Consider the following 14,701-nt stretch of genomic DNA (forward strand, 5'->3'; position numbering starts at 1 on the left):
TTTTTAATTTATTTTTTTAATGTTTACTTATTTTTGAGAGAGACAGAGCTCGAGAGGGGGAGGGGCAGAGAGAGAGGGAGACCCAAGATCCGAAGCAGGCTCCAGGCTCCGAGCTGTCAGCACAGAGCCCGACGCAGCTCGGAGCGGAGCCGTGAGATCATGACCTGAGCCAAAGTCAGACGCTCAACCAACTGAGCCACGCGGGCACCCCGCTTATTTCATTTTTTTTAAAGAGGATTTATGAGTTTGGGGTATGAACTATTTGTCTTTTAAATTCATCATTTTTTCCCCACTAGAAGGCTTATGTTTTCAATGTGGTAAAACATAGAGACATGGCCTTCATGGTTTGTGGCTTGAGTTCTTTACGTAGAAAATACTGTCCCACTTCTCATTTGTTTAATCCCACATTGTCTCCTTGTACTTTTATGGCTTCCCTATTAACACTGACACTTTAGATCCACCTGAAATTTACTTGGGTGGAACATGTTCCTTGTTTTTCTGTCACTCTTTTTATTAGCAAAGGCTTTTATCTGAGTAGTATTGGCTGTGGTTCAGTTTTATTATCCATTTCTTTTCGTCCCACTTAAAGCTACATTAAAATAAAATCGTTTTGTAATTATAGTATCCAATCTGAGCTTTTTATAAAGGGAAAAAATGTGATGAAAGTCAGTGTCAATTGTAAGGAAAGTTGATCACTAGTTTTGTGGAGCATGAAGGCTCAGACAGTGGGGTGGTTTGCTAAAATAACAGACACATTGTTTCAAACATTCAACTTTGGCCTCCCCGAGTTAGTTGGGAAAAAGGTGAGATCATTTGTGGTCCTTTTTAGTTAAAAAAAATAACTTGTAGGGGCGCCTGGGTGGCGCAGTCGGTTGAGCGTCCGACTTCAGCCAGGTCACGATCTCACGGTCCGTGAGTTCGAGCCCCGCGTCGGGCTCTGGGCTGATGGCTCAGAGCCTGGAGCCTGTTTCCAATTCTGTGTCTCCCTCTCTCTCTGCCCCTCCCCCGTTCATGCTCTGTCTCTCTCTGTCCCCAAAATGGATAAACGTTGAAAAAAAAAATTAATAAAAAAAATAACTTGTAGACAAGTTACACGAGCCATACAGTAGTACATTCCTGTTGTGAAATACTCAAATGGCATAACGTGTGTATCTTTATATATGCAGGGAGAGACAAGGGACAGCGAGTGAGACACAAAGCCCCTCTTCTCTGGGCCCGCTTACCCTGCAGGCCACACCCTCCCGTCCTTTTCCCTGACATGGTGTGCACCTGTGTAGAGGCATATGGTTGTCTTGCTTTTTCATTATTCTGCTTTCGTAGAAACTATTCTGTTTTGTGTTGTATGTTGATCTGTAATTGGTTCTTGCACTTAATATTTCTTGGAAACCTTTCTATATCAATTAATTGAGTCATAGAGTGTCTCAAAACAATGTAAATGTAATTTATCAGCTAATACTTTGGGAGGAAGTTCATGTGAATATTTTTCTTTTTATATAATTTTAGACTTGCAGAGATTTTTTTTTTTTAAATATTTATTTATTTTGAGAGAGAGCAAGAAAGAGCATGAACAGGGGAAGGGCAGAAAGAGAGGGAGAGAGGGAGAATCCCAAGCAGGCTCCGCACTTGAACCTATGAACCATGAGATCATGACCTGAGCCGAAATCAAGAGTCAGAGGTTCAACTGACTGAGCCACCCAGGCGCCCTTACACTTACAGAGAAGTTTTAATAGCGTTTTCTGATGCCCTTCACCTCAGTTCCCTGGGTGGTTTGAAATTCGGGAGACTAAGGAAATTTGTTTTAACTCAGCGAGCATGTGTTGATCACCCCCCCAGTGCTAGTGCTTGGTGTGTGCTCTGGGAACACAAAAGAACTTTACACAACTCCAGGTCACCCAGCCAAAGTCAGCAACACATATGAAGTACATACCGATAGCGTCCCCTGAACAGTGATGGTGTGGTTTATAGAAGGACAGAAAGGCAGTGGGGGCAGGATTTCCAAGGATTAATGGAGCTCACAGGCGGCACAGGGCTGACAGTTTTCAGAAGGACCATGCTGATCAGAGAGACATCGCTGGCACCTTCCGAGCCTAGCGTTAGCAGGCGTTAGCAGGTCGTAGGTAGAGCGGGGCCCTGGCGGAAGAGGACCCTGGCGAGGACGGGAGGGGTACACAGCGAAGGGCCTTGAATGTCCTGCTCAGGGGCTTGGTCTTCGGCCCACAGACGAATGGGAGCAAATACGCAGGCGAGTGACAGGGTCGTAGTTGTACAGCCGCCCCCGCCACGGCGAGCAGAGACCCCGTTCCTTTGTCCTTTTCCGTTGTCGTAATGGTAAGTTACCAGTTTTATTGCTGTATCTAATATAAATATGTTTTCTCAACAGAATGAACTAAAATTGTCCGTAGTTTCTTTGAAAGAAGTGCAAGAGAGTTTGAAAACAAAAATTGTGGATTCTCCAGAGAAACTAAAGAATTATAAAGAAAAAATGAAAGATACCGTCCAGAAACTTAAAAATTCCAGGGTGAATTTCCTTTTTATTTAAAAAGATTTTAATGCTTTTCTCTATATGTATTTTTTCTTTTTAGCAACTCTTGCTTAATGGTGTGTTAGTTTTGTGGTATCCAGTTTATCCACACTTCTTTTTTTCTTAAGCTTCTTGCCCTTGTATCTAAGATACAGCTCTTCTCGAAAGCAGGTGTAGGGAAAGGAAGTACAATTTTAAGACATTTGTTCGATTGTACAACAAAGTTTTGAGACCTTGTCCTGGATGATCAAAATAGAAATTCTTTGTCCTTGTGAGACCTGCTGACTTTATATGATGGAGCAAGGTATTAAGTTTATAGTCAATTACATAATTACAGATTATACTCTGCATTGTGGAAATGCGCAGGGTGTGCATGTGTTGGGGTAGGAAGCACGTGGGAAATCCCCGTACCTGCTGTTCAGTTTTACTGTGAACCTAAAACTGTTCTAAAAATACTTTTTAAAAAGTGCCAAAAAGAGAAACAAACAAAATAATATGGGGTTCTTTGAAATATTGCAGTGACGGTGGTCTAATATAATATTTTGGAACTCTGGGAGTAGAGGGGGAAGGAAGTAGAAATTGATGGTGACATCTGAAGGATAAACAATGTTTATCCTACTAAATGCATGGAAGAGCATCTGAGGAGTGGGAACAGCATTTGCAAATTCTTTGAGGTAGAAGGGAGCAAGGTATATTCAAAGAATAACACCTTAAACGTAAGAAGGGGAATGGCCTGACGTGATGATAGAAAAACTGGCACCAGGCAGATTTTTCAGGGTGCTGGATTTTACTGTGGGAGCGGGGCATACCACTGACTCGTTTAAAAGGGGGATGTTGGAACATGATCTAATTTATGTTTAAAAAGATGATGGGTCACTGTGGGAGATGGATGGAGGTGGACAGGGACAGAAGTAGAAGTGGGTGGACAATTTAGCATCCTTTGTGAGGCAGGGTTTTTAAACTCCATTAAAGGAACATTTCTGGTTTATCTCTGAATTCGTTATTCCAGCCATTCCTGATCATTAAGATCCTATTACAGGAATAGACAGCAGAACGGAAATGAAAGCCAACAAATAGATCTGAGTATTTAAGAGAAAAGTGTAGTTTATTTAGTAAACAGTTCTGGCTCAGTTGGCCATTCATTTAGAAGAAAAGGGAGCTGGGTCTACACCTTGTGCCATTTACAAAAGTAAGTTCTATGTGGATTAAAACTTAATTTTAGAAATTTTAGGAGAACATTTGTATAATCTTGAACTGGGCTAGATTTTTTTTTTTAAATTAAGATAGGAAATCCAAATCTGTAGAGAAAAGAAGACCTATGGAACATGTTTATAGTGCATGAGAGGTAAAGGGGTTATATCTATGACACTCAGAGATGCAAAAGTATTTACAAATTGGGAAGAAAAAGACAACAGAAAAGTGAGCAGTCATCTGATGAAGCATTTCACTGAGGACAAAGTCCAGTTGGCCAATAAGGTGGGCGGGGGGACGGTGGGGGGGGGGGGCCCTGGGAGAAGGAAAGGAAGCCTGTTGTTCCAGGGGTTGTAGTAAACATGCCCATTTTCTAATTTCAGAAGACGAATTAATCTTTTAAAAAGAATCTGCTGTAGCAATGGTTATTAGAAAGATGAACAGGAAGATTATCATTGGTAATACGATTGCCCAGGAGTAATTAGGAGTAGTTTGAATATTAGCAGACATGAACTCTTTTAAACTCACCATGAATAACCTTTGGAAGGTACTTCAGTGAGTGATTTAGTAAAATTGTGGCAGTTCTCCGTTGTGCAAGGATAGCTGGCAATTAGGAAGCATAATTATATGTACTTAGACACGTGTCAGTAATAGTGCTTTCTCCCTGACCCAGAAACGTAATTGTTCTCTGCTCTTAAGCTTTCAGTATTAAGTGCAGAAATTATTTAAGAGCAAACACAGTACTGCAGTTTCATAAAGGAGACTATCACACTGGCTTTTATGTTTTTTGTTTTCTCTCTCAAAGCAAGAAGTGATGGAAAAATACGAAATCTACAGAGACTCAGTTGAGTGCTTGCCTTCATGTCAGCTGGAGGTACAGTTATATCAGAAGAAAATACAGGACCTTGCAGATAATAGGGAAAAGTTAACCAACATCTTAAAGGAGGTTTGTATTATGTAGCATTTTAATGCTTTTATTATGTAATGGTTTACTATAATTGCTTGGATTTGCTTTTACTTTTTGTTAACTATTTTCCTAAAGAAAAGCAAGGTCATTCTAGAGAATAATAGATGTGGCAGTGTATGCTGGGCAACGAAACATTCTTCTTCTTTTTTTGTTTTTATTTTTTATTTTTTATTTTTTTTAATTTTTTTTTTTCAACGTTTTTATTTATTTTTGGGACAGAGAGAGACAGAGCATGAACGGGGGAGGGGCAGAGAGAGAGGGAGACACGGAATCGGAAACAGGCTCCAGGCTCCAAGCCATCAGCCCAGAGTCCGACGCGGGGCTCGAACTCACGGACCGCGAGATCGTGACCTGGCTGAAGTCGGACGCTTAACTGACTGCGCCACCCAGGCGCCCCTCTTTTTTTGTTTTTAAATACTTACCTTATTTTATATTTGAGAGAGAGAGAGAAAGAGAGAACGAGTCGGGGAGGGGCAGAGAGAGGGAGACAGAGAATCCCAAGCAGATTCTGAGCTGTCAGCACAGAGCCTAACATGGGGCTCGATCTCCCACACCGTGAGATCATGATCTGAGCCGAGATTGAGTTGGATGCTTACCCGACGGAGCCACCCAGGCGCCCCAAAACAGTTTTCTTGTTGCACACAGTAGTGGGAAGGCCTATGTTAAACTTTCAGATGAGATGAATAATAAATTAAGTAACATGGCATATTGCCATGTGTATTTTGGGGAAAAAGTAATGGAATTTTAAACCTGTACTAACAGTTGCAAATGCGCCATCCCTGGGGTCTATAAGGAGATTTAGGTTTACAATGTAGGCCCTGCTCTGGGGCTCCAGAGGTATACTAATGTTACTTAAGTTTCTCAGGCTGGAAGCTTGAAAATCCTTTTTCACGTCTTCACTCCATCATAGTAATCCAGACTGTCCCCAGGATCACTGGCTTTGCATTTGACAAAGGACTTCTTCTTTGAGGGAAGAGAGGGGTAGAAGGCGAGGTTGCCTGGGGCAATCTTTCCCAAGCACGTACTCCCTTATCTGCCGTCTGGAGTCAGCAAGAAAAGATGGAGGTGCACCTGCTGTAACAGTTCCTTGCACTTCCCCTTTCTCCTTGTTCCTCCTCCCTTAGCTCAGGCCCAGCGCCCTCAGCACAGCCTCTTGGCCGGTCCTCCTAGCACACGGCTCTGTCCTCATCCTCACTGATGAGCGACCCCGTACGGACCCCTTGCCGGGTGTCCCGTCCTTTCCCAGGGTCCTTGGCGCCTTCCCGTGCCCTCCGGACGGTCCGGGTTTTTCTCCTCTTCCAACCGTATCTTCATAGAGCTCATCCAAGAAATAGACATTCCTCTTGTTTATAAATCCTAATGGGTTGTATTGACTTTACGTCCTTGTGGTAAAACGCAGAGCCTGAACTTGGAGGACCAAATTGAGAGTGATGAGTCAGAACTGAAGAAACTGAAGACTGAAGAAAATTCCTTCAAAAGACTGATGATTGGGAAGAAGGAAAAACTTGCCACAGCACAATTCAAAATAAATAAGAAGCACGAGGACGTCAAGCAGTACAAACGCACGGTGATTGAGTATGGAGTCATTGTCACTTCAATGTGGTAGAGAAAATAAGCGGGGAAAGCTAGCATGTTGTCACCTCCCTAAGATTCCAAAGCTCCTGTAATCTCAAAAAGGGGTCCCCCGCCTTTGGGTGACCAGAGATAAATTCATTATGAATCTCCTAATGCTGTGTGTGGATGGAGAGATGTTGTAGGTCCCCGGTTTTTCCTTTTCCGTACATCACACTAGTGTTTCCTTTGCCTGGTTCTCCAGAAGGGCCTCTGGTATCTCTGCTCATTTCCGTGCCCTCTTGGAAGATGAACCGCTGGGCCCGTCTTACAGTCCAGCCGGGCTATGGCATTATAGCATCCATGTTTTGTTTTGAGAAAAGGTTGCCCCCCCCACCCCATTTTTTAATCTAGTAAGAATTAATACTTCAGTAAGCATGCTATTGTTGTTAGCCAGTGTGCTTCCTGTCAGTTCCCTTTTGTTTGTTTGTTTGTTTGTTTAATATTTATTTATTTTTGAGAGCAAGAGAGACAGAGTGTGAGCCAGGGAGGGGCAGAGAGAGACGGAGACACAGAATCCAAAGCAGGCTCCAGGCCCCGAGCTGTCAACATAGAGCCTGACGCGGGGCCCCAGCCCATGAACCACGAGATCATGACTTGGGCCCAAGTCAGACACTTAACTGACTCGGCCACCCAGGCGCCCCAGAGACTGTATTTTTAGAGTACGCACCGCACGTATGCCCATAAGATCTGTGTTTCAGCCTGTGTATGGTGACGATTGCCTTCGTTCTTCCTCATGCGGATGAAGAAAAAGGGCAGAACCGGTGGGTTTTGCATTTGTGGCCAATCCGCCTTGCAGAAAAGTTGTACCGATTCACATCCCCACCCGTAGCACAGGAGTGAAGACACCTGGGGCAGTGTAACTTCAAGTCTCCGCGTCGAGTGAGAGCCCTCGGGGGCTGCACCACACGGAGTTTGCATCCATTTGCTTTTCTGTCTTGAGAAGGGGTTTAGGTTTGTCAAACAAATCGATGCGATCGCTTCGGAGTCAGTGTCAGAGTTAATGTTTTCCTTTTCTGATGCTAGAGTGGAATTAAAATTTAGCTGTCTCTGTTTTCCTTTAGAGATTGCAACAAAGTTCAAGAAAAAAGAGGAGCTGTCTATGAGCGAGTAACCACAATTAACCAAGAAATCCAGAAGATTAAATTGGGAATTCAGCAACTGAAAGATGCCACTGAAAGGGAGCGACTGAAGTCCCAGGTGAGTGTGTGTTCACCAGTGAATTTCACATCGTCTACCAGCTCACAGTGGCGGTTCCGTCCCCCTCATCTTCAGGGTTTGTCCATTGTCTGAAGCAGAACTTGACCTCCTACGTCCTTGGGCTCTGTCTCCATTTACCTGTGTGTGTTTCTCTGTCTCCTTCATACCTTTTCTTCACTGGTCTTTCCCCCTGGCCTGACTACAGTAGGAGCAGGTGCTCCCGAAGGGCTCTGACCGTTTTTTGATAAGTAAACTTGCATAATGGTTGTAAGTAATGTCCTCTAAAAAGTTTCTCTCCAAATGATTTATCATCAGCGTTCAGTGTGTTTGAGTCGTTACGTGAAATGAAATAGCTTAGGTTAGTCCCTGTGTGAGCAGACTTTTAATGGTATCTTTGTCGCAATTCCTGAAAGTTACTTACTGGTTTTATTCTTTGCTTGTTTCAGTGTATTTCTTTTATTTTGTACATAGTTCCAAGTTTAATGAGGACAGACATCTTGACTTCCACGTTTGTGTCTTCCAAAATGTCAGTGTGGTGCCAAACATAAAGTGTTTACCTTCTGTCCTTTCCTTAACTGCTGATGTCTCGAAGAAGTAATCTATTCCTGATGTGTTTATTAGAGCTCATTTTCTCTTAATCTTTTTTTTTTTAATGTTTTTTTTTTTTTTTTTTTGAGAGAGAAAGAGCACAAGCAGGGGAGGGGCAGAGAGAGAAGGAGACACAGAATCCGAGGCAGGCTCCAGGCTCCGAGCTGTCGGCAGAGACCCCGACGTGGGGCTTCAACTCGTGAACCGCAAGATCATGACCTGAGCTGAAGTCGGATGCTCAACCGACTGAGCCACCCAGGAGCCCCTCATTTTCTCTTCGCTTTTGTTTTTTTTTTTTTTTTTTAATTTTTTTTTTTTTCAACGTTTATTTATTTTTAGGACAGAGAGAGACAGAGCATGAACGGGGGAGGGGCAGAGAGAGAGGGAGACACAGAATCGGAAACAGGCTCCAGGCTCTGAGCCATCAGCCCAGAGCCCGACGCAGGGCTCGAACTCACGGACCGCGAGATCGTGACCTGGCTGAAGTCGGATGCTTAACCGACTGCGCCACCCAGGCGCCCCTCTCTTCGCTTTTGAAGTTTGACCTATATCCTCAAGACTGGCCCAAACTGCTACCAGAAATCACTGAAAACAGCCCTTTATCACGTAAAATCCCATGGCCTCTTTTTTTTTTTTTTTTTTTTTCTTATTCTTCTTCACCTTACCTATATTGCCATATTGGATCAAGGTTTCCTAAAACCTGATACCTGAAAAATGTTTAAATACTTGCCGTCACTGCCTTCCACCATCCACATCCAGTTTGCAAGGAGTCAGAATGCTAAAAGCCACTGCAGACACGCCCCTCACCTGATCTCGGGACTGTTATCTCCTTGAAAGAGGTTGTTGCACGGCCACTTGTAGGTGTGCATGTGCATACACCGAAGGCTGTCTTGAGGCCACTGCGGGGGGAAGGAAGCAAGAAAGGAAAGGAAAAGGGCTGTGTTTCCCTGTGCCTGTCTGCCCGGTGCGCTGCCCTGACTTTTTCTGCCCTTCCCCTTTCTTTCTGCATTTCAACGGCTTCTCTTTTTCCTGCCTCTTACCTGGATGTGCACCAAGACTCAGCCTTTGTCCCTCTGTTTATCTCTAAAATGTGGCTTACAAAGATCTTAGAGGAGATACTTAATCCTCCTTCTTAACCAAATCACTCAATCAATTAATATTTATTTGTTATCACAGGGTCAAGCACAGTTAGTGAAGCAGTTACTGTGGGAGGACTTCCTGCCCCTCAGCCCTGCTTGCCTTATGTTACTGTGTGCAATGCAGAGATGTCTGGCCAGTAACATTTCAAGTTTCTCGACAGCAGCAATTATGTATTTTTTATCATCGTAGGTGAAACCGTGCCTAGGCGGGTGCCTTCTATGTAGTGTGCTTTTCATAAATATTTGTAAACTTGGATGGTCTTCTAGCATGAAATTGCTAAAACTGGCTCTGTGTTAGAATTCAAAGAGGAATTGCAAAATAAACACAACCCCCCACCCAGATGTCCTGAATTAGAATCCTCAGCAACGGGGTCCACGGACTGGAATTTTTTATTGTGGCTTTTGAGAACCACTGATAGGTTCCGCTTCATTGTTTTCAGTATCACAGAGCCCATAACCACCCAAGCTGTTTTACCGGGACAGCTTTGGTTGTTAAAATGTTACTTGTCGTTTTTAGTTTAGAATATAATTTCTGTAGTCTAGTGAACCAAGGTCTCTCTGGAACAAATCTGTATCCTCCTCTGCTTAATATCACTGCAGACATTTGAGGATAATGATCATGGGTTCCTTCAGCCTTCTCATCTGGGTTAATGAGCCCCAGTTTTCCAGCCACTCTTTATATAGCTTAATTTTCAGATTCATTACTATCCTGTTTACTGTCTCTCCCCCCCCCACTCCGCCCCGTTTCCTGCTTGTCATTATTCTGTTTAAAATGTAGGACCTGGTTCTAAACATAGCCTTCCAAATAATGGTGTGGCCAGCCCCTGAGCACGGTACTCCTGTTAATGAAGTGTGATCCTGGCTTGGATTTTTAGAGCAACAGCTTGCCCTTGGCTCATATTGAGCTGGTGATCAATTAAATGACCCCTATCGTTTCCACATGTAGTTCTGCCTAGTTAAAATGTCTCACCGTACTTTAATGCAGCCATTTCTTGGAACTTTTAATTTAGAATTTTATTACTATTTTTTCAAGGCTTCATTTATTTCCTTCAGTGTGGATTTCAAAGGATCAAGGTCGTTTGAAATCTTTGTATCACTCACATTAACTGTTTTTCGTGGCTTAGCTGTCACCCGCACACTTGACCAACATGCCTTTTTCTCCAGAATAAGAATGTTGACTAGAATTGGGCCCTTGGCTGCGTTAAGTTTTTCTTCCTTCAGACTGGCAGAGAACCTCTGATCAAAACTTCGGAGATAGTTGTTGAAGGTGCCTGGTGGTTCTAACCTTTACCCAGTCTGCACTGTGATAACCATTGGTTCTGAACAGGATGGGGTCGTCTAAATCCTTGGCGAATCGCGATGCATTTTGCCAAAGAGCTCCTTTAGCTTCTTTCATAAGCACCCTCCGTGGAAGGGAAAAGATGCACTGCGGTTGCCCAGTTGTGCTGTGTGCGATTCTCTGGGACCCTAATGATCTTCACATTCCTTTTTTCCTTCAATATCCTTTTTCCCAGAGATACCTGCCTCTTCTGCTTCCAGTTACCACCCTTATTTGGATGGGTTTTCTCACGGGCTTCCTGTTCTGTCCAGTGACCTCAACTGTGCTCTTTCTCGTAACTGCCTGCTGGATATTTTCCGTGGGCTTGCCCACCTCGACAAAAATAACGTTTTCAGAGTGACATCCAGATGACATCCAGCATCTTCCAGCAGGCTTCCTCCTCCTCACTTTTTCTTTCCCCTCTGCCCTTTCTCTCTTTCCCTTTTACTCCATTTCTTCCCAGTGTCTTCATACGATGGCATCATCACTTTCTGTCACAAAGAGTTGAAATTTTGGACTTTGTTTAGATAATCCTGGTGTCCAGTCACCAAGTGAATGTTAGGATTTTTTAAAAGTCAGTGACAGGGGCGCCTGGGTGGCTCAGTCGGTTAGGCGGCCGACTTCGGCTCAGGTCACGATCTCGCGGTCCGTGAGTTCGAGCCCCGCGTCGGGCTCTGTGCTGACAGCTCAGAGCCTGGAGCCTGTTTCAGATTCTGTGTCTCCCTCTTTCTGACCCTCCCCCGTTCATGCTCTGTCTCTCTCTGTCTCAAAAATAAATAAACGTTGGAAAAAAAAAAAAAAAAAAAGTCAGTGACACTGTTCATAACCACCCTTTTCTGGTCTACTTCTGTCCCGAAATTCTGTGATGCTTGTGGATTGTACCAAAAACTTGCTAAGTTTCTTCCTTGACTTATGATTCTCTACATCAGATCTGCCCTAAGTGCTGCCAGATTCATCCTGCTGAATATCACTGTTGTTACACTTCCCTGGTGAAAACAGGAGCTCCCTGTTTTTTCTGTACTTTATTCATCCAGGCTCTCGTTCTCCAAATGGCCTGTGCACCTGCTGGTGCCAGGTGCTACACCTGTCTTGGAATAAGTTGTGACTAAGGAAGGCATGATCCCTGCCTTCTAGGACTTTTATTTTAAATGTCTGTGTATTTTTGAGAGAGAGAGAGAGAGAGCAAGTGTGTGTGCGTGCACGAGCAGAGGAGAGGCAGAGAGACGGAGACGGGGGATCCAGAGTGGGCCCTGCACTGACAGCACAGAGCCTGACGCGGGGCCCCAGCTCGCAAACCGCGAGATCGTCACCCGAGCCGAAGTTGGATACTTGCCCGACTGAGCCACCCAGGTGCCCCCGGATACGGAATTTAATTGGAAACGAAAACTGCATTTGTTTGGGCCGTGATTTCTTGTCATTAACGTCCTGTGAGGCCATGAGGGTCGGCTTGCTTCTGTTGCTGTGCCCTGAATGGGCTTTGATGCGTCACTCATTTACGGTGGCTCCATCCGTGGGCTTTGGTTCCTCCGTGAGAGTCTGTCTGTTCTCAGAAGGAAGGGGTTTGGGGGGGTTGAAGCGGTGGGTTCAGATATTTAGATTGTGTGTCTTTATTTAAACACTCAGTTTTAATAGTTTCTCACGAGTACTGCCTTACTACCAAATTTATTCAGCTTCCTTTTTAGTAAGAATAAATGTACATTCCTATGGAACTGGGAAGGTAAATTGATCTATGGCTGCTGAATGCGCTGAGTTTTTTAAAATGGTGTTTACACAAGCTAGCAACTAATTCACCTTGTTTTTCCTTTAAGACTTAAGAAATAAAGCTTTCAAAAATGTTTGATTTATTTTCTTAACGATTCATATCCCATAGTTGTAGTAATTTGATGCCCAATTAGATCTTAGAAATCTAAATAAGACTCTTCTATTTTTGTATTAGGATTTAATAACTATCTGTGTTTGGATTTGGGGAAGTGTTTAGCCTTAAGCCTCTATTTATATTCACGGAATCTTGAGCAGGAGTGCTCACACTTGCATAGATGTCAGAGTCTGGAAATAGTTTTGTTCTTTTTGGAAACACCGTGAACTGCAATATATTAAATTATAATCTATATAGTTTGTTCAAAAACAGGTAGTATCTACACTAAAATTTAAGCTTAGGTAAGTAGTGGAGCACCTGGGTGGCTCAGTTGGCTGAGCATCTGACTCTCCATAGCGGCTCAGGTGGTGATCTCAGGGTCCTGGGATTGAGCCCCGCGTCAAGCTCCACGGTCCACGGTCCTTGCTTAGTGCAGAGCCTGCTTGGGATTCTCTCTCTCCCTCTGTCTCTGCTCCTCCATCGCTCGCACGTGCACTCTCTCTGTTTCTCTTAAAACAAATAAACGTTTTAAAACAAACAAAAAACCCCTAAGGTCAGTAGTAGACAAAGTATAGGTTTAAGAAAAAGTTAATGGGAGGAACGATTAAAATTAAGAACATTATCCCCGTCACACCCATTTACTGCTTTTTCTTCCCATTGGGAAAGGAATGCTGTCTGCAATTTTATTTCAGTGATGAAACTATAAACTTTCAGAATGCCACTTTTTCTTGTACCAAGGTTTGAGAATTGTTTTGTTCAAGAAGAAGGAATAATATGAAGGTCGAAATCATACTATGTAAAGTACGAGAGAGAAGAGAATGCATGGAGGCCAACTGGCTTCTTTTATTTTATTCCGTCTATAAAAATTGTTCTCTCGTGGTTTTCTAAATTCTTAGCCCGTCCCCATATGTTTCTATGAAAACTCATTATTGCTTATTAGAATTACCTGATGGCTTTATTAAAGCGGCTCTACCATGCATTTTCCAGTCCTCCCGATTACTTCTTAGACCTGCGTACACAGCTTTTTAGTGGTGATCGGGGCCAGATGCACAGGGTGTAGTGGTACATACAGTCAGTAACCCAGGTACTTGCCTGGTACAGATGAAAAGCTCCAAAGTAGCAACTCTTCCTTGACAATTAGAAATACGTTCTTGACATCCTGGAATCCAAGGCATTGTTGTGCACATCTCTGCTTTCTTCTGAGTAGCAGACTTTTTCGATGCGTCTGCCCAGCTTGCAGAAGGAATTTTTAAAACAAGTCGGTACATGTGTGCGTGCGTGTGCACATACGATCGTTGGGGCTTTAAAATATGACTAATGCATATTAACGAGATGGTGAGAGTTCTTGCCACTCATTATCAGGTTAGCTTGATGCATGGGATAATCCTTACTCCAGTTCATTTTCCACCTAGGAAATCTTTCTGAGTTTGAAAGCTGCTTTGGAGAAGTACCATGAAGGCATTGAAAAGGCAGCAGAGGACTGTGGTGCTAAAATCGAGGAGAAAACGGCTGAACTGAAGAAGAACATGTTCAGGACGTCGGCTTGATTAACGCAGGCACTTGTCTTTCCGCAAGCAGCTAGCCGCCTTCCTTTTACATTGGGAAAGAGGACAGTTCGGTTGAAGTCCTTGGAAGTATCGGAAGCAGCACGTAATGTTGGCTCAGCCGTTTTCACGGGCTCTTATAGGTTGTTATTTTGTAAGAGAATACGTGTAATGTAGACTTTCATTAACTTACAATTAAAATAACCTGTGCAGCTGTTCATGCGTCTCCTCTGCCCCTGGTTGTCAGTAGTTGGAATAAGACAAAAATGGGTGCACTGGAATGCAAAATCTTCCTGTTGCCTTCTGCTGCCTTTGCTTGCTTTGTGGACATCAGGAGGTGTGGTATCCCTGAGCAGCGTGGTCCGGGTCTTGTTCGCTGCTCACTTGGGCAACGTGCATACATATTTCTGTTACTGCTCCATGGGTCCTGAGAGACGGAACGGGTGAGCCAAGATTTGAACCGGGCTCTGTTTGGTACTGGAGTGCCGAACGTGTGTGGTGTACCACTTTCTAGCGTGATTACTTGCGAGAGAAGGTTTGAGTGTGGCGGTCCAGTTCTTCACTGATGCTTCACTTAAATATAAACTGTCAGTTTTTCCACCAGCAAAAATGGGGTTATTCAGTAATAGCAGAGAATTGCAGTTCAGGACGTGCGGGCAACGGCAGGACCACAGGCGGGTCCGGCAAACGAGAGGAACACTGTCTCCGGAAAAGATGGATGTCGGGAGGGGTCGTTTGATCCCAGGTCCGTTGGAGAAAAGTGAGAG

At 43.8% G+C, this 14,701-nt stretch overlaps 1 protein-coding gene across 4 annotated transcripts in view; it reads left to right on the forward strand.

Moving 5' to 3' along the window:
- Positions 1-14,152, forward strand: part of NUF2 (NUF2 component of NDC80 kinetochore complex) — a 31,004-nt gene extending 16,852 nt beyond the window's left edge. For 3 of the 4 annotated variants that reach the window (XM_045455396.1, XM_045455397.1, XM_045455398.1), the window contains 5 exons: positions 2,381-2,518; positions 4,518-4,658; positions 6,079-6,254; positions 7,355-7,490; positions 13,803-14,152. In XM_045455396.1, the coding sequence (XP_045311352.1) occupies positions 2,381-2,518; positions 4,518-4,658; positions 6,079-6,254; positions 7,355-7,490; positions 13,803-13,937 (726 nt within the window). In that variant the 3' untranslated portion in view covers positions 13,938-14,152. The remainder of the gene's footprint in view (positions 1-2,380; positions 2,519-4,517; positions 4,659-6,078; positions 6,255-7,354; positions 7,491-13,802) is intronic. The other variant, XR_006706740.1, reaches the window with a different exon arrangement.
- The last annotated feature ends 549 nt before the right edge of the window (positions 14,153-14,701 follow it).

The sequence above is a fragment of the Leopardus geoffroyi genome, chromosome C3, assembly GCF_018350155.1.
Source record: "Leopardus geoffroyi isolate Oge1 chromosome C3, O.geoffroyi_Oge1_pat1.0, whole genome shotgun sequence".
In the NCBI taxonomy this organism is placed as follows: Eukaryota; Metazoa; Chordata; class Mammalia; order Carnivora; family Felidae; genus Leopardus; species Leopardus geoffroyi.